The 18,891-nt window shown below is 41.0% G+C and overlaps 1 protein-coding gene across 1 annotated transcript in view; it reads left to right on the top strand.

The window, feature by feature from the left end:
- Window positions 1-18,640, top strand: part of slc30a2 (solute carrier family 30 member 2) — a 32,636-nt gene extending 13,996 nt beyond the window's left edge. Inside the window, exons 2-6 of the mRNA XM_072278942.1 lie at window positions 4,978-5,131; window positions 7,447-7,663; window positions 11,601-11,706; window positions 16,325-16,459; window positions 18,495-18,640. Coding sequence (XP_072135043.1) covers window positions 4,978-5,131; window positions 7,447-7,663; window positions 11,601-11,706; window positions 16,325-16,459; window positions 18,495-18,640 — 758 coding nt within the window. The remainder of the gene's footprint in view (window positions 1-4,977; window positions 5,132-7,446; window positions 7,664-11,600; window positions 11,707-16,324; window positions 16,460-18,494) is intronic.
- Window positions 18,641-18,891: the final 251 nt, after the last annotated feature.

The following is an 18,891-nucleotide window of genomic DNA, read 5'->3' as shown; positions in this document are numbered from 1 at the left end:
TTTTCTAATGCATTTTGCTTTCTAAATGCTGGTAGTTCATCACAAACATGGAAGTTAATGGAAAATAATTTGATTATTATCTTGAATTGGCAAAGAAATTACAATATTTGGGGAAATGTAGTTGAAAAATTTACATAATTATGTAAGGGCTGACTTCTCAAGTTCTCACCCACAGTAACTAGTTATTCTACACTAATTGGCTCTGTCATTCAGGCAGGCTTAAGGATGACTGGTATAGAATGAGAAATACAGGAATATTAAATGTCACTATTGCAATTGGGGCACGCACTAGAATTTTAGTAAGGGGGCTATACTAGAGCCTAGAAATCTAAAAATCGACACCATTTTTCTGCAAGAACATCCATAAACACAGTAGATAACACTGAGATATATTCTTAATGCACAGCACTGAATTGTTCCTGTGCCATTTATGCTTTTGATATTTTTAAAACAAAATTTTGTACTGTCTGAAAATACTGGAAGTTCAATAGTTCAACGGTATATCACCCTCAGATTTATTTTCTTGCAGGTATTCACAATAGAACAAAGAAATACAGTAGAATCAATTAAAAAGACTGAAAATGTGCAAAAGAAGACAAACTGCAAATATAAAAAAATAAATAATACTGAGAACATGAGTTGCAGAGGCCTTGAAAGTGAGTCTATAGGTTGTGTTCAGTGATCAGTTCAGTGTTGAGGTGAGTGAAATTATCCATGCTGGTTCAGGAATCTGATGGTTGAAGGGTAATAATTGTTCCTGAATCTGGTAGTGTGGACAAAATTTGAGGCAAAAATTAGTATGACAAGCCTTTTCTGTGTCCACTTCCAAATTGGACTGAATCATTTAATTTAGAGATCCATCCTTGCTAATGCTTATTATGGCTTAATACCCAGTTAAAATTTGGCTTTGGATTTGGGGCAGCCTGTCCTCTGAACCCCACCTTGGAAGGTCAACTTACTACTTAAATGTTCTAATTTCTAACAGTCTTTATGGTTTCTCTCACTGTATGATGGCAATAACACAGATGTTAATGTGTTCATTAAATTTGTGATCTGAATACACATTTTCCTGCAGTGATAACAACTCGCATTCTATAACCCGTGGAGATATAGGTCTTTCTTAAATGCTTTGAGACAAGCAATCTGGAAGACAAACCAAAGAAATCTCAGAAGTGACCAAGAATGAACCATAGAATTCTGAGTCCAATCAAATTGAATCTCTGCTGTTTAGCCAGCAGTCAGACTTGGAAATATCACAATAAAGAAAATCTGCAGATGCTGGAAATCCAAGTAACACACACAAAATGCTGGAGGAACTCAGCAGGCCAGGCAGCATCTACGGAGAAGAGTACAGTCAATGTTTTAGGCCGAGGCCAAGGATCTTCAGCCACCTCTTTCAGAACCCTGGGGTGTACGCCATCTGGTCCAGGTGATTTGTCTACCTTCAGACCTTTCAGTTTACCAAAAACCTTCTTCCGAGTAACAGCAACTTCAGACACACTGTCACAAAAAGAAAGAGAATTTCTTTTCTCTAAAGCACTGAACTAAGATTGTAAAGCTCAAGTTTGAAGAGGGGACTGAGAATTCTGTCAGTCTTATTACAAATTCCATTGCTTATTTGAATTTATTCACAGCTGGAATTGAACTAATGAGGCAATTGTTACAACAATGTGTCAACCAGGCACTCGCCAGTAGCTAAATATCTCCGACAGAGCAATAGCTTTGTTACTGGATATACAACACATGCTCATTTTCTTCAAGGGAGCCTGTAGCAACAACATTATGATAACTCCAAATGTGTTAATCTTACTATTTAGGAAAGGAAGGTGAGAAAGAAAATGGGGGTGTAAGGTTTTGATCAAAATGTCAACAATTTGTTCCTCTCACAGATGCTGCTTGACCTGCTGAGTGTTTCTGGCAGTTTCTGGCTGAGAGTAAATGGAAATCAGTGACTCAGAGATGTTAAAATTTATATCAAGGAAGGAATAAAAGGACCTTTATAAAATAACAATAGGGCTGGTCATGGTCAATATGGATTTATGAAGGGGAATCAGGTTTAACAAAGCTGTTGGAACCTTTGAAGATTGTAACAAATAGAATAGATCTTCAGTATTTGGACCTTTATAAGACTTCTGGTAAGCCACCACAAAAAAAGATTAATTAAAATGTTAGTGCACAGTGGTGGAGGCAAATCACTGATGTGTTTTAAGGTTTGGTTAACTAACGAAGACCAGATTTGGAGTAAATTGTTTATTTTCCAACCAGGAGGATATGGCACTTGGATTGTCACAGGGATTGATGCTGGGGCACTGGATGTTCACTATCCATATAACTTGGATGAAAGAAACATGTATAATATTTCTAATAATTAAAGCTAAAAAAACTGTAGATGTTGGAATTACAAAATAAAAACAGAAAATGCTCTAAATATCTAGTAACTAAGGCAGGGGTCATTGAAGGAGAAAGAGTTGGTGTTTCATGTCAATGAATTTTCACCGTAAGTATGTGTACTCAGAAACCTTTCAGCAGAATCCAGTTTGTCACTGGATTAAGATCTCACTCTGTCAAGTCTATACAGTAGCTGGTGAGTGATATTATTCACCTTTAAAAGAACCCACACAAAAGCAATTTGTTCTTTTCAACATGACGTTTGGGACCTGGGCAGTTCCAACAGAGTGAAAGACCTGAATGCCCCTCACCCACTGTAGCCCAGAAACTCAGATGCTTTGACAACGGCAACACTGCTTTGAGAGAGAGACACCAGGCAGGAGAAGGCCAGCTCAAATTGGAATTGGTTTGTTTTCGTCAGGTGTACTGAGATACAGTGAAGAGCTTGTCTTGCATACTGTTCACGCAGATCAAATTATTACACGGTGCATTGAGGTAGAACAAGCTTAAAAGTTAACTGTGCACAATAGAGTACAGAGAAAGAGTAGTGCAAGTAAACAGTAAGATGTAAGATCATACAAGGTCAAGAATCTATTTTATCATACTAGGAAACCATTTATAGCATTGGGGTATCAGTGCCCGTGAGCCTGATTTGAGGTACTTTCAGGCCTTTGTATTTTCTGCCTAATAGAAGAGGGGAGAAAAAATTACTGGGGTGGGTGGAGTCCTTGATTATACTGGCTTCTGTACTGGGTCAGTGAGAAGTATGAATAGAATCCATAGAGACAAAGCTGGTTTCCGTGATGTGCTGAGCTGTGCCACAACTCAGCTAATGTTTGTGGTAACGGCCAAAGCAGTTTCATACCAAGCCGTTCTACGTCCAGAAAGAATGCATTCTACGGTGAATTGAAAAAAATCAGCAAGGGTCAATAGGTCATGCCAAATTCCTTTAGCCTCCTGAAGAAGTAGAGCTGTTGGTGAGCTTTCTTGTCTGTGGTATCTACATGGTTGGACCAGGGAAGGCTGTTGGTGATGCTCACATCTAGGAACTTCAGGGTGTCAACTCTCTCAAACTCGAGTTGACGTAGACAGGAGCATGTGAAGCACCTCATTCCTGAAGTCAGTGACGAGCTCTTTTGTTTTGCTGACACTTATGGAATGGCTGTTGTCATGACAGCATGTTACTAAGCTTTTATCTCCTTCCGGTAGTCTGACTCATCATTAATTGAGATACAGCCCACTATCATTTGCAAACTTGTAGATGGAGTTACTGCAGAATCTGTCCATGCAGTGGAGAAGGGGGCTGAAGACACAACCTTGTGGAGCACCAGTGTTTAGAATAATCATGGGGGAGGTGTTGCTTCCTCACCTTACTGATTCTGCCCTGTTGGTCAAGGAGTCAAAGAACCACACAAAGGAAAGTGTTGATTCCCAGGGTCTGGGGTTCAGTGATGTTTAGGTTATGACAACAACCTTTCATTCAATTATGGTACTGAAAGGAGAGCTGAGTCAATAGACAATAGTCTGATGTAGGCATCTTCGCTGTCCAGAGATGAGTGTAGGGGCCCCGGGGTAGGGGGGTGCCAGCCACCATATCTTGTTTTGGTGGTAGACGAATTGCAGTGGATCAAGGTTGTCTGGAAGGCTGGAGTTAATGCACGCCACGACAAGCCTCTCAACGCATTTCATGAGGGCAGATGTCGGAACCAGGCAGTTGTTAAAGCTCAATATCTTGTTTTTCTTAGGTACCGGAATGATAATTAGAAAAAGCAAGTAGGAACCACAGATTGAAGCAGGGAGAGGTTAAAAATGTCTGCAAGTATGCCCGCCAGCTGATTGGCAGAGGGTCTAAGAACACAGATGGGGTCACCATCCATAGGTTCATTCTCAGGAAGACTGATCAGTGGTGACTGTGGGTTCAGTTGCACTGGAGTTTGGCAGGGTGGGGTAGGTGGTGAAGTACCTATTTCTTTCTGTTTAAAAGGAGGAAGGGGCTGGAAATGTAAACAGAAGAGAAGCAACATTTTCATAAATGGTGCTATTGTCAGGAACGTGTTACTCTGGTGTTTCAGTGATGTGCATCTCAGAACCCTGGAGAGTTACCAGCAATCCTGTCTCAAAAATATCATCTAAATAAATTGGCAGGATGAGAACCTTATTGTCTTCTCCTTGACTGATATCCTCAGCACTGAGGCCCAACTCCATTACATCCTATTCAATACTGCTCTAACTTTTGTTCAGCATGTTCAGGTAAAATTGGGCCTCTCTGATAACTGGAACCTCAGGTGGGTGAAATTGCTGCACTGTTACCATGTGAACATATTACCTTGCTTGTATGAAATTCTCTTCACTTATTTTAAAAATTATAGTGGCATCTCTCCTAAAATAATTCACCTATTGTTTTCAAAATATTTCATTATAAATATTTGAGAGGATAGACAAGTCATTTGATTGTCACAGTTTTACATTATTTGATAATATTCTACATTTTGACTGCAAAACCTGGGGAAGAAAATCAAGGATCAGTAAAACACAAAGGACTGCTTTGTTCTAATGTCTGTATCTTTCTTTCTTTGCTTTGTGTCACAGAGATTCTAGGAGCTTTTCTCTCTGTGCTGTCAATCTGGGCAGTGACAGCAGTGTTGGTCTACCTTGCTATACAGCGACTGATCAGCAAAGACTTTGAAATTGAAAGCCATGTAATGCTTATCACATCTGGGTGTGCTATAGGAGTCAATATCGTGTAAGCAATCTTGATCTTTACTTGAACATTTTAATCACACAATATTTGATTTCTGAGTTCCAAGAAAAATGCATTAAAATGTTGCTGAGAGTAAATGCAAATCATAATATAAAAAGGTGAAATTTAATGGCTTTTCTTTCACATACATTTGTTTTTACATTCACTTGTCTCTTTGCCCATTTTTAAAAATTAACACATCAAGAAGCTGTCTCTCAATGAAAACAGTAACCAGTTGTAATTCAATATTAATTAACACAACATGTCAGTTAACAAATATTAATCTGAAAGGAACTGCAGATGCTGAAAATCAGACGGGAAACAGAAAATGCTGGAAACAATCAGCAGGTCTGACAGAGTCTGTGAAAGAGAAAAAGAATTAATGTTTCATGTCAAAAACCCTTTGTCTGTACATTTTCCGATTTTTGCCTGGCTGAACAAATGCATCTTCATGCATTCTTGCTTCACAAAGTCATGGGGGAAATTGCTGCAGCATTGCAAAGGCTCCTGGTATTTCACCCCTTTTACAGGTGAAATGAAACTGTGCTGGTGTCACTGTCGGTTCATTATTGTCAGATGTGCCAAGATGGAGTAAAAATATAAGTTTTGAAACCCAACCAAAAAGATCATTTCAAAACACAAGAACTTTGAGGTAGCACAAGGGAAAAAGAATAAAGTGTTACAGTTACAGAGAAAGTGCAGTGCAGGGGCCAAGACGATGTAGATTGTGAAGCCAGGAGTCCATCTTTAACTTACAAGAGGTCCATTCAATAGTCCAATAACAGAGGAATAGAAGCTGTTCTTGAGCCAGTTGGTGCATGTTTTCAAGCTTTTGAATCTCATGCCCGATGAGAGTTGATGGAGGGAGAAAAGAGAATGTCCAGGGTGGAAGGGGGCTTTAAGTATGTTGCCTGCTTTCCTGAGGCAGCGAAAGGGTAGACATTTTGGGATCTCGGGCAGAGCAGTTGCTGTACTAAACTATGATCTACCTATAAGAATGGGTGATTGTCAATTGGATGTGCCAAATTTCCTTAGCCTTCTGAGGAGGCAGAGGTACGTTGTGTTTTCTTGGCCACAGTGTCTACATGGTTGGTCAAGGGCTAGGATGTTTACACCAGGTACCTGAGACAATATTTTAAAAATAGTGACATCTTGTCATAATCTTCCCAGTGAACCGCAGGAAAAAACTCTACAACAAAACTTATTTTCTGAAAATGATTTAGCACTTTAGAGCCGCAGTTTTAGATGTGGTGTGCAATTATTTGGAAGGCAACAGGTTTGAGTGTGTCAACTAGAAAAAAACCATTAACTAGAAGAAATATCTTTTAATCACAGTTCGTCTTTCTTTTTCACTTGAAGAATACATTAACACCCAAAATGTTTGCCTTGTCTGTGTATTCTAATCTATCTTCATCAGGAGTAGGCTACAACAACTAGAAAATACGAGTCTGGGCTCAGTAATGCATGAGAAGAGCACAGTTGGTGAGGGGTGCAAAGGGGTTCCGATGTACAGTTAATCAGGGACACTTAAGATGTTTGGCAAAAAAACAAAATCATGGGTAATGTTTAAATATAGCAAGGTGCTATAATCTGAATTGCAACTCTTAATTATAAAAATGTATTCAGATCAAAGGAGAAGCTTGCAGGGCATGGGGATAAAATGGGGAGTAAAAATACTTTTGGGGAGTAAAACAGAAAAAAGAGATACTTGCAGTATATTTTGAGCATGCTTCTGTACAGTGTGCTCAAAAGTGCCTGATCACCAATAAGGTATATTACATCAATGGCTTGAGGTGTATGAAATACTGTTGCTGATTTGAATACATCTGCTTCGTACAAACATGACCAAATGATGCATCTTAATGATGTTGATAGAGGGATAAATATTGGCATGAAGGCAGGCAATAATTCACTAGCTCCTCTTCAAAATAGTAATGTGGGATTTTTTCATGTTCACTTGAGAGAATGGATCAGGCTTTAGCTTAACATCTCATCAGAAAAATGTGACTCACTCAATCATAGACTGTTGTGGGAATGTGATTTTTGTGCTCTGGAGTGGGACTCTGGAACCTTCTGACTTGCTAAAAATGCTGAGCTAACATGATAAGTTGCTCAAAGTGACTCAAAATCATGAACTATATCACTCAAATAGGCTGATGTATGCACAACACAATAACCTTTGAATTTGACACATCATCGAGATTATTTGTGGGATGTGGAAAAACTTCAAGAGCCGAAATAACTCAAAATTTAATCCACTGCAGTCCTTGAAAACAAAATGAATCTGATAAGGTTTCTTCCAATCATTTACGTTGCAGAATGGCTGTCATACTCCATCAATCAAACCCTTTCCACAGCCATAGCCGTCATTATGCAGCTGGTTATGAGGAGTTAGAAAACAACAGAGTTGATGAAAACTCTTCTCAGGCAAACCAGCTGGGAAACACCAGTGTGCGAGCAGCCTTCATACATGTCATTGGAGATTTGTTCCAGAGCATCGGAGTGTTTGTGGCAGCCACTGTCATCTTCTTTAAGGTCTCTTCTTTTTTTAACATATTGTTTTAATATTGGACATTAATTCTGCGATTATTCCACTGCAATAAATCATACATTGTGAAAAATGCCACAAAATAATAATATTTGATGGTAAATGTAGTTCAAAAAGATAATGTAATAATGATTGCATTCAGTTCAGATTCATCTGCATTATTTTAATAGTTAATCACTGATTTTAATCATTGGTGCCTTCCTCAAATTTGCACTGCAAAGAATTTCCATATAATTATATAATATCCGACACGGAAACAAGCCACTCAGCCCAACCTGTCACGTGGACACATCTCCACACTCAGCTTATCTGTTTCTTCCTCTCGTATCCAGCCCTTCAGTTCTTCTCTGCTTTTTTTTGCCTTGACTATTCAAGTGTTACCATCTTTTATGTATCTGGGCTTGTTTTTGTTCAAGAATTTATTTCTGAATTCCAGTTTTGATTTCTTGGTCATTAATGTTGGCCTCTTAGTGTAATTAATGCTACAAGCAGAAAACCTCTGCCCATTCTTAGCCTAACATTTGGGAATTCTGAAGAGTTCCGATGTGATCACCTGTCAATCAGAAGACAGAGCCAGCCTGTTTTTCCCAATAAAATCTACAAAAAAAATCTCAGATTTCCAAAAATATCTGTGTAAATTCATTTTTTGCTTTCTCTCAATATGCTTTTTTTATTATGTAGCAAATAATATTATGCACAGTGTCCCCTTAAGATCATTTTAGTATAACTTCTCAATTTTTCTGTTCTACATCTCTGGGAATAAACAGGTACACTTCCTCTTTGAGTTATGCAATTCTCAGTTTAGACCGCCTCCTTGCCACTCCTACATTTTGATGTTACCCACAAAATTTCAGTGATCAAATTGTACTTGCACTTGCATCACAGCAAGTGAATTGCAACTTGTTAATTCTTTCAATGCTAAATTTATCTAGAGAATAGCATTTATTTTTTGGCATTCCCCTGTCAATTAGTCAAGATTGTTGTACAGGTTTAAAAACTAATTATCAAAAGGATCAGTGAATTAGCTGACCTTATCTGAAGGGGGCTGGAATTTAAGAGTAGTACCATATGACAAATACAAATACTGAGGCTGGGGAACCTCAAAGATTAACACGTTAAAATCAGGAATTTTGGGGAATTAAATAATTATGTTCTTGTCACTTGTCTTATAGCAATCTGATAATATCAACATCATACACAGGACAATGGGCAACCACTCATTAAGTTCATCTGCCATTTCTATGTCCCCCATTGCTACCTCACGAGCAAGGGAAGCTAAGGACTGCATAAAAGCCAAGGAAAGGGATTATAAGGTAGCAAGAGTGAGCAGGAAGTTGAATGATTGGGAAGCTTTTAAAATCATCAAAATGCAACTAAAAAAGAAGGGAGAAGATGAAATATGAGGTCAAACTAGCCAATAATATAAAGCAGGATACTAAAAGTTTTTTTCAGTTATATAAGGAGTAAAAGGGAGGTGAAAGTTGATACTGGACGACTGGAAAATGATGCTCGTGAGGTAGTAATGGGGGACAAAGAAACAGCAGATGAATTTAATGGGTACTTTGCATCAATCTTCACTGTGGAAGACACAAGCAGTGTGCCAGAGGTCCGTGAGTATCAGGGAGCAGGAGTGAGTGCCATTGCTATGACAAAGGAAGAAGTGCTAGGCAAACTGAAAGGTGGATAAGTCATCTGGACCAGATGGACTACATCCCAGGGTCCTGAGAGAGGTTGCTGAAGAGATAACGGATGCATTGGTCATGATCTTTCAAGAATCGCTTGATTCTGGCATGGTTCCAGAGGACTGGAAAATTGCAAGTGTCATTCCATTCTTTAAGAAGGGAGGAAAATGGAAAAAAAGGAAATTGTAGGCCATTTAGCCTAAGTTCAGTGGTTGGAAAAGTGTTGGAGTCTATTATTCAGGATGAGGTTTCAGGATACTTGGAGACTAATGATAAAATAAGTCAAAATCAGCATGGTTTCCGTAAAGAGAAATCTTGCCTGCCAAATCTGTTAGAGTTCTTCGAGGAAGTAACAAGCAGGGTAGACAAAGGAGAGGTAGTGGATGTCATTTACTTGGATTTTCAGAATGCATTTGATAAGGTGCTGCGCATAAGGCTGTTTAACAGGATAAAATCCTATAGTGTTACAGTAAAGATACTGGCATGGATAGAGGAATGTCTGACAGGCAGGAGGCAGCGAGAGGGAATAACAGGGCCCTTTTCTGGTTGGCTGCCAGTGGATAGTGGTGTTCCTCAGGGGTCAGTATTGGGACCACTACTTTTCACATTGTTTATCAATGATTTGGATAATGGAATTGATTACTTTGTGGCAAAGTTTGCAGATGATACGAAGATAAGTGGAGGGGCAGATGGTGCTGTGGAAGTAATGCAATTGCAGCAGGACTTAGACAAATTGGAAGAATGGGCAAAAAAAATGGAAGATAGAATACAGTGTTGGGAAATGTATGATAATGCATTTTGGTAAGAGGAACAATAGAGTGGACTATTTTCTAAATGGGGAGAAGGTTCAAACATCAGAGGTGCAGAGGGACTTAGGAGTCCTCGTGCAAGACTCCCAGAAGGTTAATTCAGAGGTTGGGCCTGTGGTAAAGAAAGCAAATGCAATGTTGGTAACTTATTTCAAGGGGAATAGAATATAAAAGCAAGAAGATAATGCTGAAGCTTTGTAGGACACTAGTCAGGCTGCATTTGGAGTATTGTTAACAGTTTTGGGTGCCATATCTCAGAAAGGATGTGTTGTCATTGGAGAGAGTCCAAAGGAGATTCATGAGGATGATTCCGGGAATGAAGGCAAAGACCTGCCAAACGTTGAAAGGACTAGATAGGTTGGGTGTGGAGAGGATGTTTCCTCTGGTGAGGGTATCGAGAACTAGAGGTTACAGCCTCAAAACTGAGGGATGACCTTTTAGAACAGAAGTAAGGAAGAATTGTTTTAGCCACAGAGTAGTGAATCTGTGGAATGCTCTGTCATAGGCTGCGGTGGAAGACAAGTCCATGGGAATATTTAAGGCGGAAGATGATAGTTTCCTGATCAGTCAGGGCATCAAAGGATATGGCGAGAAGCCAGGTGTATGGGGGATCAGCCATGATGGAATGGTGGAGCAGACTCGATGGGCTGAATGGCCTAATTATGTTTCTTTGTCTTATGGTCTTCTGGTCAAGGGAGAGGAGAAAATAAACAATAGAACAACCAGAGGCAGAGCTGCAAGGCTGAACTAACACCCAGATTTAGTTGAACCATCAAGAAGGCATGTGAGCTAGGAACTGAGTAACACCACTGGTATTTGTCCAAAGGATTAGCTTGTAATCGCATAGATTTACAGTCCAAAAATGGGGTAAGAGAGTTCCAGAGAGTAAAACAGAGGCAAACTTACCAAGTGGTGTTGTTTGGGCTCCAAGTGATTGGGCTGGTTGTTCTGACTCCACTACTAATTTGAATCCTTTTTAAAGTAAAATGATAACCACGTGTGGAGATTTTTGTTGATTGGAAGGGAAAGACCTAGATAACAGAAGACTACAGACAAACTCCCTTTTAGCTTAGGCAGTTGTACAGATAGAGAATGCATCTGTAATGCTTATCAAAATCATCTTGATTTTGGCCCGTGGACCATCAACGAACAAATGTAATAGCATTTTAGAGAAAATGAGAGTCTTGGGAAATAGTTAAACAAATCACTTAGACTCTTGCTAATTGTATAAAAAATGCTGGAATTAATTACCAAGGAAGAAACTTGAACAATTGATAAACAATATGATTAGACAGAACCCAAGTGGTTTTATAACAGGAAATAACATCTGACAAATTTAACTTTTTAATCATGAAGCGGAGTGAAATAAAATTTACTTTCTCAATATTTCCATGCATGCACTATGTTCAAGCTGTGTTCTTTCCTGTTTGCAGCCCGCTTATAAAATTGCAGATCCTATCTCTACATTCTTCTTTTCTATTTTCGTTCTGGGTACGACTATCACTATCCTAAAGGATGTGTTCCGTGTACTGATGGAAGGTAGGACCTATTTCAATACTCTTTGCTTCAAAATATATAATTTATTCATTAACCACATCATATCTTTGAAAATGAAACATAAAATATACCATCAATTATCTATTTATTTTTGAAATATTGCTGTCATTTGTATTCACCTCATTGAATAATATGTGTATGGAAGTCTGCTAATGGATTACAAGCACAAAGGCTTAGAGTATCATTTGCTTGCAAATTGGAGCGTTATTCAAGGGCTGTATAGATCTCTGGCTTGGCCACTATTTATTGTCTACCTTAATGCCCTGAACTGAATGCCTGACAGATGGAAGTCTGGCCGCAGTGCTGTAATTCTGGGTCATCTATAGGGCAGACTGAGTGTGGAACACAGATTTCCTTTCCAAGGCGATTGTCGAACCAGATGATTTTTTGTGACAATCCATTATTTCTCTGGTTTTCATTACTGACAGTAGCTTGTCATGCAAGTTTTATTAGTTTTTTGAATTTAACTCTTCAGCTGTTATTTGTGGACTTCACACATTTCCAGTTCACTGGTCTGAGCCTCTCTGCATAGCATCCTAGTAATTTCAATAACCCGTAGTGTTACCCCAAATGCTGTTCTTAGTGCAACAGTTCACCATTACTTTCTGGGGGTCACAAATGACCGGAAACACAACTTGACCAGACATATACTATAGTAGCAAGAGCAGGTCTGTGGTTCCTTGTGAAAACTGACACCCCAAGACCATAGAACATAGAACAGTACAGCTTAGGAACAAATCATTCGGCTCACAGTGTTGTGCTGAACCAGCTAAGACACAAATCAAAAACACTCGAGCACTAATCCCTCCTACCTATGCCATGTCCGTACCCCTTTACCCTCCTTATATCGATGTGCCTATCCAAATCTCTCTTGAAAGCCTCTAATGTATTTGCCTCTTCCACCATATCAGGCAGCACATTCCAGGCATCCACCACTCTCTGGTTTAAAAAAAAACTTACACCTCACCCCCCCTCCCCTGAACCTACCCCCTCTTCCCTTCGGTACATGCCCTCTGCTATTCGACATTTTAACCCTGGGAAACAGATACTCTGCCCACTCTACCTATGCCTCACATAATCTTGTAAACATCTAGCAGATCTCCCCTCAGCTCCAGAGAAAACAACTCAAGATTATCCAGCCTCATGTGAGGGCACATGCCCTCTAAACCAGGCAGCATCCTGGTAAACCTCTTCTACACCCTCTCCAAAGCCCCAACATCCTTTCAATAGTGGGGAGACCAGAACTGTACACAATACTCCAGATGTGGCCTAACCTGAGTTTTACTAAGTTGCAACATTTGAACTCCTGACGTTTGAACTCAATGCTTCGACTAATAAAAACAAGCATTCCATAAGCCTTCTTAATCACCTTATTGACCTGTGCAGCCACTTTCAAGGAGCTCTGAACTTGGATCCCCAGATCCCTCTGCTCAGCAACACTTCTAGGGACCCTGCCCTTAACAGTGTACCATCTCCTTGCAATTGCCCTACTGAGGTGCAACATCTCACATTTATCTGGATTAGACTCCATCTGCCTCTTTCAGCCCATATCTGGAACTGGTCTATATCGTGCTGTATTCTTTGCCAGTCTTCTACACTATCCATAACTCCACCGATCTTGGCATCATCTGCAAATTTACTAACCCACCCATCTAAATTTTAATCCAGGTCATTTATATACATCGCAGATAGCAGAGGTCCCAGCACAGATCACTGCGGAACTCCATTAATTCCAGATCTCCAGCTAGAATAAGTCCCTTCAACCATTACCAACTGTCTTCTATGCACAAGGCAGCCAATTCACCATGGATCCCATGCTGCTTAATCTTCTAGATTAGCCTTCCATGAGGGACTTTGCCAAATGCCTTCCTAAAATCCATGTAGACAACATCCACTGCCCTACCGTCATCAATCTCTCTCATCACCTTGTCCAAAAACTCCATCAGGTTGGTAAAGCACAACCTGCCACACACAAAGCGATGCTGGCTCTCCTAATTAGGCCATGGGTTTCCAAATATTCATGTATCCTACCCCCCAAGAAGTTTCTCCAGCAGTTTCCCTACAACTGACGTGAGACTCACCGGTCTATATTTGCAGGATTTCCCCTTGTTCTCTTCTTAAACAGAGGTACAACATTAATCACTCACCAGTCCTCCAGGACTTTGCCTGCGGCTAGAGAGGACATTAAGATACTGGTCAAGGGCTCAGAAATACGGTCTCTTCCCGCCTTCAGTAATCTGGGATAAATCCCATTAAACCCTGGGGATTTATCCACCTTAATACTCCCTAAGAGGCCCAGCTCTTCCTTCTCTTTGACCTCTAAACGCCCTAACATGTTTATACACTCAGCACTGATCTCCTGGTCCTCCATATTCTTTTGTTTGGTAAATACTGAAGCAAAGTACTCATTAAGTACTTCACTCACATTCTCTGCATCCAAGCAAATGTTGCCCCCCTTTATCCTTAAGTGGTCTCACTCTCTCTCTAGTTATCCATTTACTCTTGATGTATGTATAGAATGCCTTGGGATTCACCTTAATCCTAAATTCATCACCTCTCTGGACATCCAAGGTTCTCTTATCTTTCCATCCCCATCCTTCCCTCTAACAGGAAACTTACCTGTACTCTGTATAATTGTTCTTTAAGTACCCTCTATATATCTGATGTGGATTTGCCAGAGAAAAGGTGTTCCCCATCAACTCTTCTTAGTTCCTGCCAAATTCCCTCATATTTTGCCCTACTCCAATTTAAAACTCTCCCCCAAAGAATGTATCTATCCTTATCTATGACTATCCTAAAAGATAAGGAGTTATGGTCACTGTTCCCTAACTGTTCACCCACTGAAAAGTCAATCTCCTGGCCAGGCTCATTACCCAACACTAGGTCCAGTATGGTCCCTCCCCTCATTGGACCGTCTACATATTGATTTAAGAAAACTTCCTGGATACACTTAACAAATTCAGCCCCGTCTAAGCCTCTTACACTAAGGTGGTCTCTATTTTTATTTGGGTGGTTGAAATCTCCCATGACAACAATCCTATTTTCACAAAATTCCCTTAATTGCATTACATGTCTGTTGCTCAGTGTCTTGGTGGCTATTAGGGGGTCTGCAGTACAATCCCATCAGTTGATTGTACCCTTCCTGTCCCTGAGTTCCACCCAAATTGTGTCTGACCCCTCTATTGTTTCCTCTGGGTGCAGCTGTGACATTGTCCCTGATTAGTAGTGCAACTCCACCCCCTCTTTTACCTCCACCTCTATCTTTTCTAAAACTTCAAAAGCCTGATATATTAATCACTCGTTCTTCCCCCTTTCTCAACCAAGTTTCAGTCATGTCTACAACATCATAGTTCCATGTACTGATCCATGCTCTAAGCTCACTGTGTTTACCCACAATGCTCCTTGCATTAAAATACAGACACTGCAAACTATCTGACCCATCATACCCTGTTATTTGAATTTTGCCTTTCAATACTTTTCCTGACAGCTACCTTCCAATTTGATCCTTCCCTTCCTGAGCTGGTGCTCCAGTTCCCAGCCCCCTGCAAGACTAGGTTAAACTCTCTGAAGTAGCATCAGCAAACTGCCTGGCCGGGATTTTGGTTCCCCTCCAGTTCAGGTGCAACCCGTCCCTCTTGTACAGGTCAACCCCTCCCTCTTGTACAGGTGCAACCCCTCCCTCTTGTACGGGTCAACCCGTCCCTCTTGTACAGGTGCAACCTCTCCCTCTTGTACAGGTCAACCCCTCCCTCTGTGGAGGTCACTCTGTAAGGAGCACAGTGGTGGTTGGTGAAAGAGGCTCATCACCACCTTGTGAAGGGCAATTAGGATTGGGTCTAAATAATTGCTGTTCCCCCTTCACCTTTGAGGACATGCTGTGTGTTGGAATGGTCTTTCCCTACCTTGCTGAATGCGACTCCAGCAACTGATAAGAAGTTGAAGAGCATCCAGGACAAAGCCTATTTGATTGGCTCTTCAGCCACCATTCAAAACATTTATTCTATGTAGTATTAGTGTATAGTGTTTACCATGTAAAAATAGACTACAGTTATTTACCTACTTTTGAGAGTACCACTCAAACCTGGTTTATTAGAGATAAGCATAAACTAGGAAATTAACAGAATTCTTTTAAATGCCGATATTGAAACAAATCTGTTGCCCGTCTCTGCCCTTGACAATGTAGTAATGAATTGGTTTCTTGGACAGCTGCCCTCCTGGTGTAGTTACTCCCACAGTGCTGATGGGTGGGGTGATCCAGGATTCAGATTCAGAGTCCAAGCACTGACAGCTGAAATAAAAGAATATCTCACAGTATATCGCCACAAACTCTAAAGCTGTCAAAATTGAGAGGAACAATAGAATTCTATTTTAAGCTAGTGGCTGGTTTATCATGAGATTGCTATTGTGCCAAATTGTAGAACCTGCTGCAGGCAGAAATTGCTTTTTCTCAACTGCAGTTTCAGAAGAATAAAGAGCTTTTTGTTTTACTTTCCTCATGAAAAATTACAGTAGGGAATTTCTTATTGCTTCCAATTTGAATAATCTTTGTTCTTATGCTTTAAAATAACACAATAAAGCTAAACCTGTTGTTCACTCATAGGTACCCCTAAAGGTCTGGACTTTAATTCAGTGAAGGAGGTTCTTCTTTCTGTTAGAGGAGTGAAAGCTGTTCACAATCTCCAGCTCTGGGCTCTGACACTGAACCAGCCTCTGCTATCTGTTCATATTGCTATAGGTGAGTGAAGCAATAATCATATTTACTAAGCATCATTTAATATTTGCTTGCATCATGCACCGGGGTGCTCTCTTCAGTTTCCTGATGAGGTAACCGTAGCCTTTGGCCAGGATCAGATATCGTCAGGTGGCGCACAACCTTCACTGAGTGTTTCAACCTTTAACCACTACACTCCCCAGTTGTTGGGTCAGCAATGGTGGCTAAGTCACTGCCCATCTGCTCCTGACTTCCAGCTCAACTCCCCACACCTGCTCCCTTTCCAGCAAAAGGCTCTTTCTGCTTCCTCCCCCATCCTGGGAGCTGCTTGGTTCTTGATTTTTTCATCAAGGCCCAGCGCAGACAGCAACCTCCATGCCGACCTTGCTGGGATCCCTCTACAGCTCATCTCCACGGGGAATAGACATGCCTGCCATCCTTTGTCCTCGCACTCCGAAGCTGTGGATCTGTGGAATGCTCTGCCTCAGAAGGCAGTGGAGGCCAATTCTCTGGATGCTTTCAAGAAAGAGTTAGATAGAGCTCTTAAAGATAGTGGAGTTGAGGGATATGGGGAGAAGGCAGGAATGGGGTACTGATTGTGGTTGATCAGCCATGATCACAGTGAATGGCGGGGCTGGCTCGAAGGGCCGAATGGCCTACTCCTGCACCTATTGTCTATTGTCTATAACTCCTGGACTAAGGGCTGGTACGTCAGGGCCTTCCTCTCGTGAGCCTCCTCGCATCCTTCCTCCCATGGTACTGTGAGCTCCACCAGGATGATTTCCTTGTCTTCAGTGGACCACAGTATGATGTCTGGTCGAAGTGTGGTTTGCACCACCTCTGAAAACTGCAGCTTCCTCCCCACATCGACCCTCATCTCCCATGATTTGGCACTTTGCAGCAGATTGGATTTAGGCCTTGTTGATATGACTGGTGTGGCCCTCTCCTTGATGACAATGACTGCCCTGTTTGCCTCTCTGCCAGCTGGTCTCTTTTTACACCTCTCCCACCCCAGTGTGTCAGGAAGGGACAGCAGGACCTTGTGGTGTCACCTTTACCCTCCTTATGTTAAAGCTGTTTTGCATCCTGACAGTATTTGTGCCAGTGAACCTCGCTGACCACAAACCTTGCCGTTAGGGTCCTCTCTCATCCCCCATGTGTGTAGTTGTGATGGTGTAAGGGGAGTGTTATACACGGACTACAGGAGGAAAGAAATGTGGAGGGGCTCTAGCCTTCAAAGCTCTGCCCAAAGGATATTGTGCTTGGGAAGATCCCATTTCATCCAGGCGCCCTGTGACACCAGCCCCCCAACTCCATTACCTCCAATAACCGCCTTTCGTCCTCACAATTCCACACCTCTGCCTGGATCATGTCACGCCTATCCCTTGCACTGGCACTCCCTCGTCATTGGAAATATGCCGAGCCGAGGCCTTACCATCCCAGGCATGAGTTACCGCCGACGTCTCTCAACTGCAGGGAGTTCACTGCTGGTCTTTGGCCAAGTTGGCGGCCATCTTTCGGCTCGATCTTCTTGTGACTCCGGACTGGTTTACTAGTTTGTCATCAGAGCCCCTCCGTGTTAACACAACCCTACACTTTGCCACTTTGAACTCCTGCATTACCAATGTCATGCCTATCCCTTGCACTTGCAAAATATGTTTCTATTTAGATCTGAAACATTTTTCATTGTGGGATATTTTTAGTGTTCATTACTACCATTAATCATATTATTTATTTTTCTTACATATGTGACTTCCAAAGAGATGCAAATTCAGATCAACAGAATGTTCTAGAAGTCAACATCAGATTGTGTAAAATGAGGCAAAGAGGCTTGAGGCAAATGTGTGTAAAGCAATGGTCTAACTCAAAATTTCTCCCAACTGACTGGTGAATTAAAGAAACTATTTAGTACCAAAAAGATGGATTTTTTGTACCAGCAGTGGGCAAAACTAACACTGCAGTTTTAAAAAAAAATGAAAATTAAATAAACAAATAAATTTCTAATTCTGTGGACCATCTTCACAATGGTTTTCTGGTAATTATACTGTTGCTATTACAGAAGAGAATGCAGATGCTCAAGCTGTGCTGAAGGATGCCACTGAAATCCTTCGAAGCAAGTTTTCCTTCCACACCACAACAATCCAAGTCGAAAAGTTTTCAGAGGATATGTTAGACTGCAGCCAGTGTCGAGATCCAAAAGACTGAGATTTTCAAATTCCAGATCCCAGGAGGTGCCATTCGTTGTTGTGTTGTACATTTGTCTCTGTATTTTACATGATTTCCAAAAATCTAGGATAGCTTCCAAGAGCATTGAAATCGACAATTTGAGTATAGGACTTAAACTCTCTGCAAAGCAAAAACTCAATGGAAGTGCATCAAGAGAATGGACAGGTAGGCCGAATTATTCCCGATTGAGTAGAAACCTCCCTGGCCAGAGACCAAACTAGTTTACTTTT

Source organism: Mobula birostris, chromosome 2 (genome assembly GCF_030028105.1).
Source record: "Mobula birostris isolate sMobBir1 chromosome 2, sMobBir1.hap1, whole genome shotgun sequence".
Classification (NCBI taxonomy): Eukaryota; Metazoa; Chordata; class Chondrichthyes; order Myliobatiformes; family Myliobatidae; genus Mobula; species Mobula birostris.
The sequence above is the reverse complement of the archived record's forward strand: the minus strand, read 5'-3'. Positions and strand labels throughout refer to the sequence as shown.